A 21,819-nucleotide genomic window follows, 5' to 3' on the forward strand; every position below is an offset into this window, starting at 1 on the left:
TGATCAGCACGACGCTTCATGCCAGCACCTTGGTCGGGTTTGAAGTTTCGAAGCGACGGCAGCTCATGCTCCTGCATCTGCATGCATGTGTTTGGGAGTAAGCAAGCAAGAAAGGTAGATAGGCTTACTAGCTAGGGTTTCTGATTCCTTTGTACTAAATTATCTTTAGATTCTTTTTATCTCGTTCTTCTTATTTTTCCCTGGGAGTGTGATTGATGTATAGTAACGTGTGAGGTGGTATTACTGGGAGGGATTTAGGGTTCGCTGTTGATTTAAAGATTCAATTTGAATCACATCGGATCCATTTCTTGCATGGATATGTCCTCCATGCATGGTTGCAGTCCATTATCATGATATGGCATATATAAAAATCAGATATGCAACAATTTTTTCCCCTTTCGTCGATCCTCTGTTTTCCCCTTTCAAATGCTGAATTTTAGTACAGATAAATCGAGGCTTCACCTGGCTCCTAGTCCTGATTTTGCTGCTGTTCCTATTTCTACATTAAAAAAAAGGAACTTATGATGCATATATGACTGCATGCAAGTCATGGTTTCATGGATCCGTATATATATATATACCCATCATCTGCACATACCACTTTATCCTGAAATGGATATATCAGTGTAACTTGGTTTTTGCACTTGTGATTTACTCCTTTTAAGAAACGTTTTGTTTGGCAAGAGAAATAACTTCTCGGCTAATTGATTATATTTCAATCCATATGTTCATATTAGGTATTTGGATCCTCATTTCCTTTTATGCTGAATTTTGTGAACTTTGCTTCTTTGTACGTATTCCTAGTTTCTTCCCATTTTATTTGCTCCAAACCTGTTGCATAGAAATCTGAATAATAATATAATCTGTCCCTATGATAGTTCTGTTGAATTTGATGGCCCAACATATGGAAATCAAACTAACACTCCTTATATTGGCTATTTAGAACATATGAATTACATGAGAATATCTTTTTTGGCGAGATATGAATCTATCTTAGGAATTTGATAATGCTTGAACTTGTGACATTAAAGATATGTGTTTGCATACCTCGATCATATTTTATTTTGTTCTTGAACCTATGGAAGACTCCAACAGAACACTTCATTTGTTCTTGAAATTATTTTATTAGTAACATTTTTGCTTGTTTTGAAAAGCCTCCTCTCTATATATGCACGAAAACTTTCAATGTAAATTCGTTCTTTGTTTCATCTTTTGTAGTTGTCCCGTTCTACGCATGATGAAAAAAAATAGCAACCAAGCCCACGGTCCAGTGATGACCGCTCTACTCAATAAGGTCACTGTTTATACTTTGGAACCATTAGTAATAATAATAATATTTAGCACCTAAATTAAATTTGGCTAGTTCCCAGTGGATCCATAGGTCTCACTAGGAAAAAAAAGGGCTTCTATTCCCGGCTGTCAACCCCCTTTATTCCCGGTTACGCAGCAGGGAATAGGAGTTCGGGAATAAAGGGTTAGTAGCCGGGAATAGAAGTGGACCTTTAGTCCCGGTTGGTGATACCAACCGGGACTAAAAAGGTAGCCACGCCAGCACCTGGGCTGGCCCCTTTATTCTCGGTTGGTATTACCAACCGGGACTAAATGGTCTTTTTTTTTTCTTTTCCTGCTTATTTCAATTGATGATTCTTTTTTGTTTTAATTTGGTTTTCGAATACGCATTATTCGCTGCAAAGTAATATACGTATACGCGCGCGTACTGTAAAGTTTTCGCTCGATCAATGCACGCAAGCAACACAAGTAAAAGTAAACTAAAACATAATATTACATTTCATCGTCACATGTAAAGTTTGCATTAATTGCACATTTCATCATCACATGTTCTTTGGATTAATATGAAATTTGGCTTTCATCATCACATATTTGGGTCATAGTAAAACTCGCCGCCGGGAGTTAAGACCTGATCATTCAGAAATCCACCTATTGTCTCTTGGATTGCTTTGAGATGGTGTGTGTCCAGGGTTTTTTCCTTCAACCAACGAGTCTTCAATTTGAGATATGAGATAAAGAAAAAGTATATTAGTGTATATATATATATGTATCAAGAATAATGATAAATAAATTGTATCTACCACGAATATATATATATATATATATATATATATATATATATATATATATATATATATATATATATATATGTATGAAGAATATATATAAATGTGTACACTTACCCTTTTTTGCTCTAGACTAGTTCTTTTTTAGCACACTCTCATGAACTCGCAAACATAGTATCCACAGAGATCGGTCCCCTGGGGCTGCAGTAGAACCCACTTTACGAGAAAAAGATTCGTCATCATCCGAGCATAGGGAAATTGAACTAAGGTAGGTATATAGTACTTACTTTATATAGCACTACTTTTAGTGGCACTTTGCGTTTCATATGGTGTTCCTGACAGACCTTTTCCCAATAACTACCAAATAACATAAAAAATATTTGGACCATTAATTTGCATATAGAGAGACTAGAATAGTTTTGCTAGTGAGACTGCAATTACCTCTGAATAGTATCTATCATCTCTTGGAACTCTTTTTGCTCTTTTCTCATCGAGTCCCATATGCCTAGAAGACCTTTCTCCAGATCGAGTTCCATCAATATCCAGTGTTCACTGCCATGTCCATTAACACTCATTAATTAGCTAACAGGTACAGTGAACATATATATATGGATACACGATCGTCGACATTATGAACACTTACCTGAAGTTGTAGGGGAAGAGTATACATTTCTTGTCACGTTGCTTCTCTAAGAACATCTTGATATTGGCCTCCATTTCTGCTTTCCATGTTGGTTGGGGTTTAGGGTTTTTGAATACGATATGTGGATCAATGAAACCAATATCAGTACACCCTCTCTTTTTGCATTCTCCCATTTTAAACCTGCATCATATATATAGAGTGAGGATAATAAACACAGACATGTACGTACGTAGCGACTTATTATTAATTAGTAGAAAGAATCACTTATAGACAATAGCAACTGATGAGAGTCTTATCGAGAGAATTCCGGTGGACTAGTTGGTGTAATTCAGCAAACTCAATATACATAACGTCATCGCCACGGAACCAATGGTCGTCTTTGATTCTGACAGAAATATAGAACTCTTTCTGGTGACACGCGTCGAGGTACAAGGTGTTTAGCTTGAACAATTGTGTACCCAGTTCATTGATGGTCTTAGGATTCCATAGACTCCTGCCATGCTCATATTTCTGCCATTCATCCGCTACCGGCGCACTTTCGAAGAGGAAATCGCCAAGGTCGATACCTCTCATAGCATAAAAGTTAGCAAGTTCCGCCATATCCACTTCTTTATCAGCAGGTATTTCCATCATATCCAGCATATCCATGTTTGAACCATATTCATTAGCAATAACTAGAGGAGGGATTGATTGCAATTCTTGTTCTCTGAGTTGTGCAACAGTTTTCCCTGCTTTAGCAGCTTTCTTGATTATCTTGCTAAGAGTGCGGTCAAAGTCTGATGGTGGCGAGGGCTTACGAGCTTGCTGCCTCTTTTTCTGCTCAGCTTCCACCATCCGCCTTAGTTTAGCTACAGGTAGGTAGAAGTGCTTCTGCTCCTGCTGCTTCCTCTTCCTTGTGCCTGAGAAGAATGCTCCGACGGTTTTTTTAACCGCATCATCTAACTCCTCTTTACTCATTTCACCAGGCAATTTCTGTGGAATTGGCCTTGGTTTCACGGGGGCCTTCTTGGTCGTCTTCGCCGGTGGGGCAGATGGCTTATTTGTTTGCAGCCGTCTTCCCTGGTTCATGGGAGGAGGTGGGGGGAACAGGCGTTGGAGACCTTCGAGGCAGCGTTGGGGAACGCCTTGGAGGCGGTGGTGGCGGCGGTGGAGACCGTCTTGGAGATGGTGGGGATGCAGTCGTGTCTTCTACCCCATCGTAACCGCTGCCTAGAGCACTATGCTGGTCTGGTGATTGTACTATTGGACTTAGGTTGGGGGAGGCCCTACTATGTGCGTACAGAAGACAATGAGTCAATTGTTATTTAAGAGGCAATATAAAATTAATAAAAAAAATGTTTCGTTCACTTTCATCCGTACCTATTGTGCGGCAATGGCTTCTCGAGAATATTGATGTAGCGCTTGCGCCATGCAATGAATGACTTCTCTGCTTCTCCCACGGTCTTCTCCCCATCACCTCCATGAATGTCAAGAGGCACATCGCTAAAACCTTCAATAGCTTTATCCACCGAGACGGTAGCATATCCAGCTGGTACTACTGTCCCATGGATTCTTGGTGTCTTGGTACGGTCGATAGGGTTTACAACACCAATAGCCACCTTCACTGTGCCATTATCTTTTGGAATGTGTAGCTCACATGATGTAAAAGGTTCAGTGACGTCATCCACGGGAAAGTGCAGCTCTGCATCTTTTATGGCATTAGGCAGCTCCGTAGAAGCACAACTGCTTCTCAACTGATCGGGGGGGGGGGGGGGGGGCTAATGTTGATTCCCGGAGCTGTTGTAATCCCGTGGTCACTCAATTGTATTTGCACTTGCCTTGCGACTTCCTCTTGCATTTTCGCTTGCATTTCTTTTTCTCGCCTTTGTGATTCAAGCACCGCTTCCCGTGACTCAATAACATATTGCTGCAAGATGCGGATCCTCTCTGCCTCCTCATCCTTCCGTCTCTAGCGGCTTCTGTACGAATGGATCCATTCAGGGAAACCTTGCACCCATGGAACGGCCCCTTTGCCTCTAGTTCGTCCACAATGCTCAGCAGTCCCGATGGAATATGTCAGTTCATCTTTCTCTCTGTTGGGCCGGAATAGTCCACTATCTCTAGCTTTTAGAATTTGAATCAACCTTTCTGTTGCTCTTTCGAGTTTTGTGCCATGGACGAGCTTCTCGGTGACTGGGTCCAATCCTCCCCCATGACCTAAAAACCAACGCTTTGTGCGTTCAGGCCACGGTGCTGATTCAGGTACGACCCCTTGGCAATAAGGTCTGCTTCCATTTTTTTGCCACTTGGGAACGGAAGTCGCGTAGCCACCTGATCCCATGTTATGGTTGTATTGCTTTTGTCTGGAATTCTCTTGGTTCCTTCTCGCCCGTTCTGCACCCTCTTCTGATGTCTTGAACTATACAAATTCCTCCCAGTAGGGCCTTGCCTTCGCGATTGGGCCCTTATCGTTCCAATTTGGAGTCTTGTTCTTCTTGACGTATGATTTGTACAGCTGCTTCTTCCGAGATTGGAATTAGGTGGCCATCTTCTTCATTGTCTAGTGCCTAACTCGCTCCGTCAACCTTTCGTGGGTGATGTCTTCATGATAATCATCTGTTTGGAGCGTGAAATGTGCAAGAACATCTTGCCAAATCAGCTCCTTGTCCTTATCAGAGACATAACTAATATGAGGAGCATTGTTATTTTTTTCCATTCACAGGCATTGATCGGGAGCTTGTCCCTTACAAGGTACCCATAGTGGTACATGAATTTCTATGCATATTGTCCTAGTGGTTCGCCTGTAGCCACGTTGAATTCTGAGATGATGTAGCGGCCTTCCAATGGCTTTTTGGCCCCTCGAACATTCTTTGTGTTCCTCGTCATCGTCGTCGATCCAGACGGCTATGTACGCATAGAAACACAAAAAGTATTATAAAACGAAGGTCGATCTAGTGGGCTACATGTATGCATAATAAATAAATGAGAGCTAGATATTGAGAAATATATACCTCGCCGGAATTATCTTCATGAACAACTTCCTCAACAATATGATCGAGATTCAAGTATTAACTCCCGTCGTCTTCCTGCTGGTCATTATCAACATCGGCACAATGTTCAGTGCCGGCGTTGATAATATCCATCATTTCCGCCTCCAGGTCATCGTCTCTCGGGTCGGCCATAGAGAGCCTAAACAATTATAAAACAATAATTATGCAATTAGGGTTTCATAGACATTTCATACACATTTCTGGGCGGTGGTGCCTGCGCGGGGCGGCCGACCAGCGTCGGTGGCCGGGGAGGGTTTAGGGTGGTTTAGGGTTTAGGGTGGTTTAGGGTTTAGGGTATAGGCCACATGGTATCAGAATATAACACAATTGATTTTTTTCCTAAGGAAAAATTACACATGTATACATTAATTGATATATATATATATCCACACATTAATTTCATACATATATACATTAATTGATATATATACACATTTCATACATACACACATTAATAGAATGGAGTGTTGGCGACGGGCGGTGGTGGACAACGGCCTGGATCGAGGCACGGGGGCTCCTGGCCGGGCGCAGCGTCGTCAGGGCTACTCCAGCGAGGTGTGGGTGGGCGTCGGGATGCCCTCCGGTGAGGAAGAAGGCGCGGCGTCGGGCCGGGGTGGCCCAGGAAAGCGAAACGGCGGCGGCGTGGCGCGCATGGCGTCGGGGGCAGCCAGGGGCTCCTCCTTGAGGGGCGCGGCGTCGGGGCTACTCCGGCGAGGTGGGCGGGCGTCGGGGTGCCCTCCTGTGAGGAAGGCGGCGTCGGGGGTGGCCGAGAAGGCGAAATCGACGGCGGCGTGGCGCGCGGGCGGCGTCGAGGGTGACCGGGGGCTCCTCGGTGAGGGGCGCGGCGTCGAGGCTACTCCGGCGAGGTGGGTGAGCCTCGGGGTGCCCTTCGGTGAGGAAGGCGGCGTCGGGGGTGGCCAGGGAGGCGAATCGGCGGCGACGAAGCTCTGGGGACGCGCTGAAGACGAAGACGATCGATGAGGAGGAAGAGAGAAGGGAGGCGACGGTATATAGGAGAGGGACCTTTAGTCCCGGCTCCATCCACCGCCTGGGACTAAAGCACCTTTAGTCCCGGCTCCTGCCACGAGCCGAGACTAAAGGGAGGACCTTTAGTCCCGGCTGGTGGCAGGAGCCGGGACTAAAGGATTTTTTGGCGGGCCGCCAAATGCAGCCCACCCTTAGTCCCGGCTGGTGGCAGGAGCCGAGACTAAAGGTGGGCTACATTTTTATTTCCAGCCAACTTTTAAGCAGATCGGTTTATTTTATATATGTTTTGTATTTAAATGTTTAAGTCTTATTATTTGCGCAGTAAATTCAATACTATGCATAATTTTTTTTAGAAAAAGTAATAAACTTTATTTTCATTTACTGCACACAAAAAAAATATGTGACCTAAACTATTGTGTTTTTTATTATAAATGTTGAACATAATGCAACTAATACTCACTATTTTTGTTAATGCAAAAATGTAGACTTTAATTGAAATTATTAAATTTATTGGTTTTCGACAGGAAATTAGTTTTCACGTAATTGTAACGTAAATCGTTAGGTTCTTCATTAATCATTGTATAATTAATCGGTGAGTTCGGGCGGAAATTCAATTAAATTTAAAAAAGTACCAAACCACCTCAGAAAAATCTCAAACTTGGTGGTGGCTACACATAAGGCATTTGAAGTCTTGAGAAAAAGTTTCAGCCCAATCTGGCACTAGAAAGCACATGGACCTCAGAATCCCAGAGAACCTAGGTGTATAGATAAGGTTCGACGAAAGGTTCTATATACCTCTGTGAAGCACGTCGACTCCGCCTATGTCGAAATGGCTTAAAAATTTTTTGGCAGTCGTTTACACCCAAAATATGGCCCCACACAAGATCTTAGGTTTTTCTGATAATTATTTTTATTATTACATTTTTCTTTGTGCCGCGTGAGACGAAATACGATGAATTACATATTCAAAACAATATAATTTTGCATCAACCTCCACAAATATTTGTCTCCTAGGGCACAAGAGACCATTTGGCAAAGTTTGGCACCATTCCGGATCTTTTCGGGGGTGGACTCAGTTCAACGTATAATTAATCGGTGAAGTCGCATGGAAATTCAATTAAAGTGAAAAAATTACCAAACCAATTCAGAAAAATCTCGAACTTGGTGGTGGCTTCACACTGGGCATTTGAAACCCTGATAAAAATGATGAGATCAATCAGGCACTAGAAAGCACATGGACCAGAAAATTCAAAGTATAGTTAACAAAAGAATATAATCAATTAAAGGATCTTTTCTCTTATTAAATAAATGTTTGGGTGCTTTCTTGTCGAGAAAGTGACTTAGTTCAGATGGCTAGCTAGTGCGCTGCGGTTTGGACCTTGGCTATGAGGTCGTGGGTTCAATGCCTGGCTGTCCCGGCTGGATCCTCAAGCCGGGAGTAAAGATTTATTCCCGGTTGGAGGGTCCAGCCGGGACTAAAGGATAACCTTTAGTTCCGGCTCTGGGCTATAACTGGGACTAATTGTTGCCTGTCGTCACCGCACACTTGGGGCAGGAACTTTGTATCCTTATTTGAGGATACAACCGGGACTAATAGTCCCTTTAGTCCCGAACACAAAATTACCGGGACTAAAGGCAAAAATAGAGGCGGGATGAAAGGTCTGCTTTCTAGTAGTGTAGTAGACCTAGTATTAACTAGGAGTATTAGCTAAGGTCCTGTTAACAATTAGTTCATTAGCTAGTGGAGGTCTGCTGAGAGATACTAATAGTTATCAATCATCAATTAGCAACATACGTATTATAGTACGTGGATCTAGACAACCCCCGCTAATAACTAGCAACTACTACACATCCGCCCTAGAAATGGTGCAACTCTAGAATAATGTTTAATCAAACCCTCTTAAGTTTGACTAAATTTATATAAAAAGATAGTAATATTTAACATACTAAATATGTATCATTATATTCATCATGGAATATATTTTCATACTATACTTATTTGAAGTAAAAAATGTGAATACTATTTTCTATAAACTTAGTCAAAAGTTAAGATAGTTTCGCTCAGATCAAACCTTAGAAATTGCATCCTTTCTGGGGTTGAGGGAGTATTAACTAGCTTAACTATTAGCACCGGTGGATCCAAATTAAACAATTCCTAACCATTGAATGTTTACATGCATATATCCTCCTAGATTACAATCCCAATCTCGTGGTATGGTAGAAGCACCATACCTAGTATCCAAGTTATTGCCATTACTATGCTTCCTTCTTGAATCTAGTCTATCAAATAAATATTTGATTAATCCGAGTGATTGTATGTTTCTTAACTGTTATTTGATTAACATTGTCGTTATATTGGGCCTTGAGTACCCTCACCACGAGAATAGCCTAACTAGGAGGGGATGATGGGCTGAACCTGAGGAAGTGAAGGTCCAAACTAGAGTATACTTCAACTACTCGAGAGACAAGCCATCAACTAGACATGCTTAATTAGAAGCGAGATAACTTGTAAAGGTCCACTCAAATCTATCTGTAACCCTATCCTCTGGACTATATAAGGAGTAGGGCGCACACCAGGTCAACGATCTCATGAAAACCATTGTAGAATCTCTCCATAAACACCATTAGCGCCTCTAAAACCTGAGCGCACAACGCATAGAGAAGCATTCTTAACTGGACATAGAGTACCCTGTACCTAAACCATTATAAATCCATGTTACGTGTTCTACCCCTCTGATTCTCCATGCACAAAACGCTGATCTACTTGCGGACGAAAAATTGTACAACAAACATCAACAATATATAGTTTGGAACTATACAACATTTAGGTCTTAATTTGGGACTTTAAATTTTTATGAAGTCGGGTAAGTTATTATGCTTTTCGTCCAAAGGAAGTTTGGAACTATACAATAGCTAGGTCTTAACTTAGAAAAAATAAATAGATTTGAAATTATTCTTCATTTCCAACTCGCAATATAATCATTTGTACATCTCAGTAATGTTAGTAATGCAAGTGTACATCTCAGTAATCTTAGTAATGCAAGTGTACAAAGTGCGCTCTAGTTGACCTAAAAGTTTGATAATTTACGGTTTGTGGTGGGAGATGGATAGATGTTATAGTGAAAGGGTGTAAATATGGAAGTCATCGTATTTTTTATCAGATCCTAAGTATGTCTATTTTGACTTGCTTAGGGCATGTACGTACAACTAATACATGGGTTGTTGTATGTAAGTTATTATCACACCACATATAGACAACTAAACAAACATTTTGTATAGTGGAGCGTCTATTTAGGCCCCGCTTGGTGGGGCTCCTCTCTAGCTCCGGCTCCGTCTCCTTTGGAGGAGCACTAGCAAATGGTTTAGTAGGAGGAGCCGTTTTCAGTGAAAATTAAATTAAGCCGGAGCCATTTTAACTCCTCCATAACAGTTGATGCAGTGTAGCAACTCGGGTCTAACCGAGCCTCGTTGATGTAGTCGAACTCAGCCGATGTAGTGTAGCAACTCAACACAGTACAGTGACACTTCGTATTGCAATGACCGAGCCTAATGTCTGAAGATGATGTGTCGTCGTGGCTGTTCGAGGAGCGATGTTGTTGATGAAGTGTCAAAGTAGTGCTCAACACTACTTGTCTTGGCCTGAAGGCAACCCATGAAGAATGCGAGTAGTCGCGCGATATGCTTCCCAAAAACCTTATTGGTCCTCTCCCAGTGTAGGATCACAAAAGCGAGGGATCGTGCCCTCAGCCCTCTAGCCCCCGGCGAGGTTGCCTAATGGGAGAGAGGAGGGGGACTGGCGCGATCCTATGGGGAACGGCGACGGTTGTGTTTTCTCCGTGTGGGAAGGAGTGAAACTTCAAACCTGTAGAACTTGATATACTTGATACGTAAAAATATTTAGACCCACTTTTGGAATGCAGAAATTTTTAAAAAATGCACATGAATTTGATAGAAATCAGTATATTCTTATAGAAAAAACATAGAAAATAGGAAATTTTCGTACAATCCAACGGGTAGCCTGTTTGCTTGCTCGTATACGATCGTGGATTATAAGCTGGAATAGTATTTTTCTCTCACACCAAACCAGCCAGCAGTAAATAATCCACGGTCGTTTACGACGAAACGAACAGGCTGTAGATGTCGAAAATTAAAGCACTAGGCACTAGCTAAATTCTGAATGCATTTGGTCTGAGTTCAGTAGTGGACCAGTTGAGGCCTGTGGGGAACTACGCGTGCGGATCGGGCCCAACCCACACTCAGTGTTGAACCCGTTTATGCTCTTGCGCATCTGCGCTGAAGGGAGTGAAGGGCCAGGATGTGCGTGCGTACCAGGCCACCGATCGACTCGGCCCAGGAGGCCAGGAACACAGGCCATCGATCGCTGCCGCGCGCCGCCGTGTGCCCGTGTGTCTCGCTCTGCTGTTGGTTATGAAGACCACGGCCTCATGATTCCTGAAAAGGAAGGAAATCCTGCTGGTTCTCCACTGCAACATCTGATTCGTGGCAGGCAAACGGATCGGAACAAACCAGTTGGGTCCGTGAACTGGTCCGCCACGCCGAGGCGGTCTGCAGGCACAAGGCAGCCGTTGCCGTCACGGGCGCGTCCACAGACCACAGCCACAACAAACCCTGGCACCCTGCCAATGCAAGTGCCATCCACCTACCGGACCCTCACCTGCTTGGGTGCCGGTTCCAGTTGCCACACTGACCGTCTCACGGCCTCGCGATGCATGCACGTAAGCCCAAACCGAGAATTACGGGTTTTTTAACGTAGCTGTCGGCTGTCGCAGAGCGATCGATCCGTGTGCTGCCGCGCGCGGCGGCTTTGTTGTGCGGTTGGTGCGTTGGGCTCCGCTTTTCTGCATGCCCACCGGCCGGTTTGGTGCCAGGTCGCCGGAGCCCCACGATGGATCGACCGAGACGAGATGACGTGCATTGCATCGCCACATCGGCCGTTCGTTACGCCAACTGCCCTGCCGCGCGCGCTCCCCCCGGCCCGTGCGCCGTGTTCGCTGGGCCGTCTGTCTCCGCCCCGGGCGCCCTGATGTTTCACCTGCAGCCGCGCATCGACCGGCGCATGCATGGTCTGTTAGCCCGGCTACCTTTTTGCACAGTCGCAGTCACAGGCAGTACCATATGCGCGCCAATTTCCACGCGACGTACCGGCCGTCGCTCGCCTGCTGGCTGCTGCAGGCATTCGCGTTAGGGTTCCCCTGCATCTGCATTGCATGCATGGGCATGACCGTACCAGCTGTACCACTAGATCTCGACCGGTGTGTGTGCATATATTATAGATATATATATATGCTTTTGCGTGCAGGTGGTTTCAGGACGAAGCAAGCGACCCACAGCCAGCCACTACTACTACTCTACTAGCAAATGAGACTATAGCGTTTGTTGATATATAACCAGCAGAGACGGGTCACTGACTGACTACTCACCGGTCACCGCACGCTGCTAGCTCGATCCATCGATACCAGCACAGTCCACATGCATGACTGATCCATGACTTCATCGCGTGCCCTTTCCAGTTTCCACACTACCGGCTTCTTTCTCCAGCTCCGATAGATCCTTTCATTTTGTTTTCGTTCTCTTTCTGGTATATATTAGCTTTGTCTACCTATTTCCGGTGAACACCGATGGCTGTGCAGCTTATGCCCTAACAGATGGATTCTCAATTCAAAGAATTAAAAATACAGTAAGGGTTTGAATGCGTGTGTTCGTAAGGGTGGATGTGCGTGCATTCTGTGTTGTACTACTATCTATTTCTCAAAAAAAAAAAAAGTGTTTGCTTCACCATTCTTGGACCGGCGGCCTCTTGTCGCTCGCACGGACGGAGTGGAATCACGGATTTTGCTCCTGGAAATCAATACTTTTACACATCTTGATCCAGTTACTAGTTTGGCCCAACCAATGCGAGTAAGCTGTGTGCTTAGCAGCACCGTACCAAAACCAAAGTAGTATTTGATTTGATTATCTGGGATGGCACTCAACAATAAAACTTTCGATGCATGGCGCTCCTGTTCATAAGATCAATGCAAGTTAGCCAGATTTTATCGACACGTATTCCACGATCCAAAATGCTACGATTTTCCTTTAATTTCAAGGGTCCAAATGCTTTGATTAATTAATTGGGTGGAAAGTAACACTGTTAAAAATCGGTGTATTCTTTTTTTTTTCCCTGTTGTGTTAGCTCAATAATCTTGAGCCAGTTGAGATCGGATGAGTTCCCACCGTACCAATCCCACATATTTTTGGCTAGATTCCTAAGAGCATCTCCAAGAGTTACGAAAACACACATTTAATCTTAATTTTTATAGCAAGATTTGAAAAAAACTTGCTATCTAAAAACTCCTTGTCTTAACTAACAATCTTTCTAAAATAGAGTTGTGAGACTATCTAAATAGGTTCTCTAAAAACTCTAATTTTTTTATTGAGCGGCTTAATGAAAGAGTTTGTGAAGCAATTGCAAACAGACCCTTAACCGATCTAATCACACAGAAATATAGGCGTGCCTATCAACCGGTGCGCGGGAAAATATAAATAACCGTGCTTATCAATCGTCTAATCTAAAGGTGGACGGACCTAGAAAATAATAAGGAGTAAGGACGAGGTTCTCAATATAAATATATAAGAGACAAATAAAATATAACTACCCTCGCACGGCAGTCGATCGTCGCCTGACCGACGCGCCTTCAGGCAAAACCTCCAAACGGCAGCCGGTGCAAAAAGCGCAAAACGACGACGGTGGAATTGCAACTGCAGCCGCAGCGACACCCGGCCGGCCGCCCGGCGCACAGTCCCACCCACCCACACGCCGCGCGCGCACGGCGACGTGACCGGCACACGCGTGAGGGAAGGGAAGGTCATGCGCGCGCTCGCGGGCGCTGTCCCGGGAGGCCACCCGGCGGTTCGCGGCTCAGAGGCTGCCCCATTTCCTCCACCTCCCGATGCCCCAGCAAAAACCCACCGAAAACGCCCAAAACCCACCGCAAACGGCCGCGCGCCCGAAACCGTCCGCCCGTCCGTCCACCTAACCCTTCTTTCCCATCTCATCTCATCACACCACACGAACGACCCAGCTTCATCAGGAGCAAATAAGCCTCCATCCAACCACAACGCCCACGTCCTCCTTATATACGCGCACGCAGCCCCGGCCGCCGGCGAGGGAGAGACAGGCAGGTGCTTGATCGAGATGGTGGTGCCGAGCGGTGGCGCGGGAGCGGTGGAGGGCGACGTCGGCGGCGGTGTCTCGGCGGCGGGGTCGGGGTCCGGGAGGGTGAAGGGGTCGTGGACGCCGGAGGAGGACGACCTGCTGCGGCGCGCCGTCACGCGGCACGGGCCGAGGAACTGGACCGTCATCAGCGCCGAGATCCCCGGGCGGTCCGGCAAGTCGTGCCGCCTGCGGTGGTGCAACCAGCTCAGCCCCACCGTGGAGCGCCGCGCCTTCACGCCCGAGGAGGACGCCGTGATCGTGGCCGCGCACGCGCAGTACGGCAACAAGTGGGCCACCATCGCGCGGATGCTCCACGGCCGCACCGACAACTCCGTCAAGAACCACTGGAACTCCACGCTGCGCCGGCAGCGCAGGGCGGCGGCTGCCAACGCCAACGCCAACGCCAGCGCCGTCGGGTGCGCCCTCCAGCTGCGGCCGCTCGCCGCCGCGGCGGTCACGGCGGCCCCCGTCCCGCTCCGCCATCTGCTGGATCTCAAGGAGTCGGCGGCGGCGGCGGCATCCTTCCCGTTCCATCGTCTGGACCCCAAGGAGGTGGACGAGGACATGGACGAGGAGGACGACGAGGACGGCAGCAGCGAGGACTCGGTGCTGATGCCGCCGCCCAAGAAGCGGCCTTGCGCCGGCCACCAGCATCCATCTTCTGTGGCCGTGAAGCTCGAACACGCGAAGCCGCCCCCGCCCCTGCCCGCGCCCGTGCCGTTCGAGCCGCTCACATCGCTCACCCTCAGCCTGCCGGGCGGCGGCGGCAACGGCGTCGGGGTCCACGACGAGACCCCCGCACAGCAGACGCAGAGCGCGGCGGCGAGCGTGGAGGGTGCCGTGAACATGAGGGCGAAGCTGGAGCAGGACCCGTGGTTCGTGCCCGTGATGCGGCAGATGATCTGCGAGGAGGTCCAGCGGCAGATGCAGGGGATGGACGTGTCCTGCAGCTCGCTGGTCGCGGTGCCGGCGGGCAGGAGCAGTGCCGGAGGCGGGGCCGACGGCGGCGGCGCGAACGGCCAGGACTGATCGATCGACCCGTGACCGTGACGGAATGGATGGCGGGCGGCGATCGACTGACCAGAGTTTCACCTTGGTTCGTTTCGTTAATCGCATGAACATTAACGTGTCCATCACATCATCCATTGGTAGGGACGATCTAGCTTGTTTATCAGTTTACTTTTTACTCTAGCTAGTAGCAGTAATCTAAGAAGTTGCAGACTGTAATCATCCGATAGATTAAAGCTTGTGTTTTCTTGGGAAATATATTGCTAGTTCGTGTTCGTTGGTCCGGTTCGATGCTTCCATGCATGCATAGATGGGTCGGGGACGATATGATGGAGCAGTGGTGGCGGCCGCCGTTGAGGTGTTTGTTCAGTTGGGCGGTTCAGTTCAGGTGTGGTTGGGTCGTCGATGAATCAATGTGTTGTGCGTGCGGCGTTGGTTTGGGCCGGGGCGGGGTGGCCGCGCGTGGCGTTACCCAAGTGCTCAACCGAACGAAACCGCTCGTATGTGGACGTGGCAGCGCACGTACGCTACTCCGTCGTCGCCACTTCCTTTCCTAGTAACTACTGCTAGTACTTGGCAGTTTTCAGTTCCTTCTTTCGGTGGAGTCACAGCTCCACTACGGCTACTTCGGTTACAACTTCTGCTCAAAAACCCATACTCGCATTAGGGATTGTAACAACACGATGGACTTTTGCGCTTACAAAATATATAGACTTAAGCAAAGCTTATGATAAGAGTGGATTGGAACTTCTTTTTTTTGAACGTAATGGATTGGAACTTTCTCAAAAGAGCCATGCACGAGTTGGGCTTTGAGCACAACTGGATAAAATGGGTAATGACATGTGTTTCCTTGATTGAAAACATGCCTTGAAAGCTTCAGTTCGTCTCGAGGTTTTACCTCAAGGTGACACTCTCGCCTTATATTTTCTTGATTGTGGTCGAGGGTCTCTCTCGCTCGCATATCCAATGCGGTAAATAGGAATGAAAACCAATTCTTGAAAATATGTCAAAGAGCTCCAGGAATATCCCATCTGATGATTGCCTGTGACTTCCCAAAGCCAATGTGCATCAAGACATTAAAATTGGGGAGATGATAGCCTTCTTTGTGATAAGTAGTGCACGGCAACATGTTAGTTCTAGCAAATGCTCCCTCCTCTTTGGACCTCAGGGCTCTGATGCATGGAAACCATGATGCTATAAAATCTGTCCTCCAAGTTGAGAGTGAGGTTTTTGAGGAAAATTATTTGGGCCTTTCAATCCCAGACGGAGGATGAAATCAGAATGGTTCCGGCCCATGAAAGAAAGGTTAGTTAAAAGAATGACAATGTGTCCAGACAAAATAAAATAAAATTGTCTACGGGAGGCAAGAAAGTTTTAGTCAAGTCGGTGGCTCAAGATATCCCAACATATGTAATGGGTGTTTTCATTTAACTGCTACAAATCGTGAGGAATATATGAAACTCATGCAAGACTTCTGGTGGGGGCGTCGCTTGGTTAAAAAGTTTCATGTCCTCCCCTGAAACTTTTTAACTAAACCATGTTCCCTAACAGTCTTTGTTCCCAGGTGCTTAAAGCTGAGTATTTACCCTAACGGTGAACTTTTTGACACAGTTTTTGCCTCCGAGATTTCACTGGCTTGGAGGGGAGTTCAGCATGGCCGCCAGCAGTTAAATAGGGCACTAATATGGAGGATTCAATCTGGAAGCAAAATCCATGGAGAGACAATTGGATACCAAGGAGAAGTCCAATGAAGATCACTTGTAAGAAAAAGATGCAGACTGCGTTGGGTTTCCTAGCTTTTTAGACAACAATTCAAAGAATGGGATTTCGATGTTCTAAAAATGTACTTTCATGACCATGGCATTGAGGAAGTTATGAAAATCAGAATTCCACAGCATCAAGTTGAGGATGTACTAGCATGGCATGACGAGGATTCAGGGATTTTCATGGTAATAAAATGACAAAAGTGCTTACCACCTGGCTCTGCATGACCTCTGCAGGAATCACGAACCTGTTCCTCGCCTGATGGAAGACTCGAGCTGTGTTGAGTCACATTTGGTCTGCTCCTGTACCTGAGAAAATTCGGATTTTTGCATGGAGGCTAGCAAGCAATGGTCTAGCGACGATGGAAAAAGCTAGGAGAGGGGACATGGAGACATCTAGGGCCTGTTTGGATGAGATAGAGGTAATTACTAGCTAGATAAAAAATTAGCTCTAATTAGCTAATGTTGGTTAACTAGTTGACTAACAACTACTTGAAGGCTTGGCTCACTACCGGAAACTGGCGATTTGCCGAGTGCCGAGGCTTTGCCGAGTGTATTTTATCGGGCACTCGGCAAAGACCGTGTTTGCCGAGTGCCAAATAAAATACACTCGGCAAACAAAAACACACGGCAAAATATGTCTTTGCCGAGTGTTTTTTTCTGGCACTCGGCAAAGATGTATTTTGCCGAGTGCCTTTCTTTTGGCACTCGGCAAAGAAGCTTTTTGCCGTGTGCATTTTTTTTGCCCTCGGCAAATCATTTTTTCGAAGCAATTTTTGAGGCCCTAAATGAATTCAAATGAAAAACTTTTCAACTACAAAGTTGTATAACTTCTCAAGATTTACAAAGTTTATTTTGGTCATTTCTTCATTTGACAAAGCGACAATAACGTTGTTCATAAAATCTACATCTCGCATATTAGTTTCATGAAAGTAGAAGATACATATATAAGATTTGTGAACAATGTTACTACCACTATGTCGGATGAACAAATGACCAAAATAAACTTTGTAGATCTTGATAAGTTATGAAATTTTGTAGTTGGCAACATTTTGATTTGAAATCATCTTGTCATGCAAAAACGACGTTTGAATTTGAAAATTTTAAAATTTGAATTTTTCAAACGACCTCGGATGAAAAAACTTCCTAAATGAAAATTGTAGATCTCCAAAAGTTATGAAACTATGTAGTTGACAACTTTTTGATTTGAAATCATCTTATCATGCAAAACTATGTTTGAATCTCTCAAATTTAAAATTCAAATTTTTCAAACGACCTCGGATGGAAAAACTTACTAAATGAAAATTGTAGATCTCAAAAAGTTATGAAACTTTGTAGTTGACCACTTTTTTATTTGAATTCATTTAGGGCCTCAAACAAGCAATTTACTCTCAGTTTGCCGAGTGCTTTTTTTCTAGCACTCGGCAAAGCCGTATTTTGCCGAGTGCCTATGTTTTGGCACTCGGCAAAGAGGTATTTTGCCGTGTGTATTTTTTTGGCCCTCGGCAAATCAGTTTTTCGAATCAATTTTTGAGGCCCTAAATGAATTCAAATGAAAAACTTTTCAACTACAAAGTTGTATAACTTCTCAAGATCTACAAAGTTTATTTTGGTCATTTATTTATTTGACAAAGCGACAATAACGTTGTTCATAAAATATACATCTCTCATATTAATTTCATGAAAATAGAAGAGATATATATGATTTGTGAACAATGTTACTACCACTATGTCGGATGAACAAATGACCAAAATAAACTTTGTAGATCTTGAGAAGTTATGAAATTTTGTAGTTGGCAACATTTTGATTTGAAATCATTTTTCATGCAAAAACGACGTTTGAATTTGAAAATTTTAAAATTTGAATTTTTCAAACGACCTCGGATGAAAAAACTTCCTAAATGAAAATTGTAGATCTCCAAAAGTTATGAAACTATGTAGTTGACAACTTTTTGATTTGAAATCATCTTATCATGCAAAACTACGTTTGAATCTCTCAAATTTAAAATTCAAATTTTTCAAACGACCTCGGATGGAAAAACTTACTAAATGAAAATTGTAGATCTCAAAAAGTTATGAAACTTTGTAGTTGACCACTTTTTGATTTGAATTCATTTAGGGCCTAAAATAAGCAATTTACACTCGGTTTAGTATAATATATTGGGAACTAAAACGGAATCTAGACACAAGTGACAGTGTGGTGTAGTGGTAGAGGAGGTTTGTGCGCAGCGAGAGGTCTTGGGTTCGAATCCCGTCGGCCGCGTAGCCGTGAAATTTACGCGAAAAAAGCCGGAGATGGATGGGCGCTGACCGGTGGGGGCCTCCACCAATTAAAAAAAATTTCCATTTTTTTTGGGTAAAAATTCCCATTTTTTTCGGGTTTTTTTCGGGTTTTTTTTCGGTTCCAACTTTGCCGAGTGTCGGCACTCGGCAAAGGCTTTGCCGAGTGCCCGATAAAAGACACTCGGCAAAGACGTCTTTGCCGAGTGTTTTTTTGCCGAGTGCTCTTTGCCGAGTGCAGCACTCGGCAAAGCCTTTGCCGAGTACAAATTGGGCTTTGCCGAGTGCCCCTGGCACTCGGCAAATTCACTGAGTCCCGTAGTGGCTAAACAATTAACCCACCTATTAGCCTTCATGTTTGATGCACTAGGGCTAGTTTTAGCGAGTAGCAATTAGCTCTTATACCAAGCAAGCCCCTAATCTTGGTTTTAGATCAGTGACAAAGTTTGCTGAAATTGGGTTACCCGGTTTTAGATACCGAGTGGTCAGTTTTGCTCGGGGTCTTCAGTTTCACAAACCGAATGGTCCCTTTTTTTTTTTGCGAATTACACAAGTACAGACGTAAAAGCACAACACGCACGTACACTCACCCATATGAACACAAGTACACAAACCCTATCCATATGAGCACTTATGAAAGACTGCCGACACATTTCAAGATTGACGAAGTCACCACAGGCGCCTCATTGTCGACGGGAACGTCGCCTACCACTGAAAGCATAGCGCTGTTAAATTCTGGAATAAATCCAAAAAAATACGAGCACCCGTGCTAAGTCGATGACTTAAACCCCGGTGGGTACCACCAGAAATCCAGTTTTCTTTACACAGTGTAATGACTAGCTTTTACGTGGTGGGGTGGTGGGGTATCGATACCCTCTTGCCCTCTCTTTTTTTTCTCTCTCTTTTGAAGGTTGAAGGCACGTGTAGAAGCATTATAAGCCTTACACGAGCAAATTGAGTTCAGAGATCACAAGAGAGCACATCGTAGTCTCGAGAACTTATGGCAAGTCAAGAAACACTCATGTGCTACTATTGGAGGCTAAGATGGCTAGGGCTCGTCCAATAAGCTTTCGAGCTTTGTGAAAGTCCATGGGCAAGTTTGAGAGGGTTATGATTTTGCATCTGAAAGGGTAAAGGTCAACAAGTGGAATAGAAAAAGAGGTTGAAAAAAAAAACTTGGCTACAGCTTGACCTTAACTCACGGCTTTCCCAATAGAGACTATGATTCAAGCTGTGAATCCAAACTTCAGTAAATCAAATCTTGTCTGTGTTCTGATTGCTTTACTTTAAGTTTGTCTCAATCTACTTGGGTTGCACTAAGTTCACTGTTCACATAAAAGGTCGTTTAGTCCATTTAAACACTGTGTACTATCACATTTAAGGTTTTCTGAGGCGGTAAAAAATGATTTTCAGAGGCGGGCAACTGGTCTAGCGCCTCTGGTATCACGTCATTAGAGATTGGCGATTTCCAGAGGCGGCCAAATGCTCACCTTTGGAAATAAATTAAAAAAAATAGTAAGCCCGCTGGCGAGCCTATTTCCGAGCCCTCCGGCTACCAGGACCACCACCGTCACCGAGGGCTGCCAACGCACCGTCACCGAGCCTCGCGCACAAGGATCTGACCCACTGCTGCCTCTACGGGCGTTGACCCGCCGCCATCTTCACCACAAGAGCCCGAACACGTGAATCTCACCTGTTGTCACCTCCTCGCACGTGGATCCGCAGTCGTCTTCATCCAGAAAGTCTTATCCATCACCGTCTTTGTCCAGAGAGTAAGTCTTATCCATCACCGTCTTTGTCCAGAGAGTTGGATCTATCGCCATCTTCGTCTAGAGAGACGATCCACCATCGTCTTTGCCCATCGTTGTCATGCCACCACTGGGGGCCACGACCTGCGGGTTCCATGATTGAATTGTCCGTCTCTGAAAATACTTGTGAATTTTGGAGACCCGTCAAATTTATGTCCGCCTTCGTTAATAAATTGGGTGTCACCTAAAATCTTTTTTATAGCAGTGATGTCAATGCTACATAGTGGTAAGTCGTTTCCATTAAATTGGTTGTTTATCCAGAATAATGACTAAATGGTAAGTGACTAATTGTTTACTATTTCCTCCATCTCCAAATAAATCAATTCCTAGAATCTGTGCCAGTCAAACTTTTTTAAGTTTGACTAACTTTATAGAAAAGAGTAACAACATCTATGACATAAAATAAGTACCTTATCAAAATATATTCTATAGTAAATTTAATGATACTAATTTGATACCATAATTCTTAATGTTTTTTCTAGAAATTCAGTCAAAGTTTAAAAGGCTTGACTTAGCACAATTTTAGAAATCTATTCATTCAGGGGACAGAGGGAGTATTCAACATTTAGGGGAAATAGGGGAACACCTCTAAATTGTGTGTAGGTGTTTTGTGAAGCCTTGGGAACCTCTACGTTGAGAAGTGAGAAGAGCTAGTCGAAAATGATACGTTCTTCACTGTTCTGTACACATTCGTGAAAATTGGTTGTTCGGTCTGGGAGAGCAAGTGGTCCAGTTTTGACAGAGTCCAGGCCTCGTCGCGTCAGTTTAGTGCCCTAGAGCGAAGCTAAAAAGATGGGCCCTAATATAGACCTTTTACAATGGTCGTGAATGCTTCCCAACGTCTCCCAACGCCTTCCGTAAAATAGACATTTTTGTTAAATTTATTCGTCCAAGGGCAATATGGTCATTGTGCACAGTCCTCTCACTCCCCACCCTAGCGTGCCCCCACCCTCACGACGAACTCGCCGGTCTCCCAATCGCACGCACCTCGCTCTCTCCCTCGCTCTAGC

General features: G+C 44.9%; 2 protein-coding genes across 2 annotated transcripts; both read left to right on the plus strand.

The window, feature by feature from the left end:
* The first annotated feature begins 6,206 nt into the window (after window positions 1–6,206).
* Window positions 6,207–6,728, plus strand: LOC136515664 (uncharacterized). Its single transcript, XM_066509193.1, has one exon. It carries the CDS (start codon window positions 6,207–6,209, stop codon window positions 6,726–6,728), a length of 522 nt encoding a protein of 173 aa, XP_066365290.1.
* A 7,109-nt stretch (window positions 6,729–13,837) lies between these two features.
* On the plus strand, window positions 13,838–15,233 carry LOC136518648 (transcription factor MYB77-like). Its single transcript, XM_066512320.1, has one exon. The coding sequence runs from the start codon at window positions 13,930–13,932 to the stop codon at window positions 14,977–14,979; it is 1,050 nt and encodes a 349-aa protein (XP_066368417.1). The 5' UTR covers window positions 13,838–13,929; the 3' UTR covers window positions 14,980–15,233.
* The last annotated feature ends 6,586 nt before the right edge of the window (window positions 15,234–21,819 follow it).

This window comes from Miscanthus floridulus, chromosome 17 (assembly GCF_019320115.1).
Source record: "Miscanthus floridulus cultivar M001 chromosome 17, ASM1932011v1, whole genome shotgun sequence".
Lineage (NCBI taxonomy): Eukaryota > Viridiplantae > Streptophyta > Magnoliopsida > Poales > Poaceae > Miscanthus > Miscanthus floridulus.

What these genes read in the sequence shown, in the direction of transcription:
- LOC136515664 (XM_066509193.1), top strand. Translation starts at nt 6,207, where the DNA reads ATGGAGTGTTGGCGACGGGCGGTGGTGGACAACGGCCTGGATCGAGGC.
- LOC136518648 (XM_066512320.1), top strand. Translation starts at nt 13,930, where the DNA reads ATGGTGGTGCCGAGCGGTGGCGCGGGAGCGGTGGAGGGCGACGTCGGC.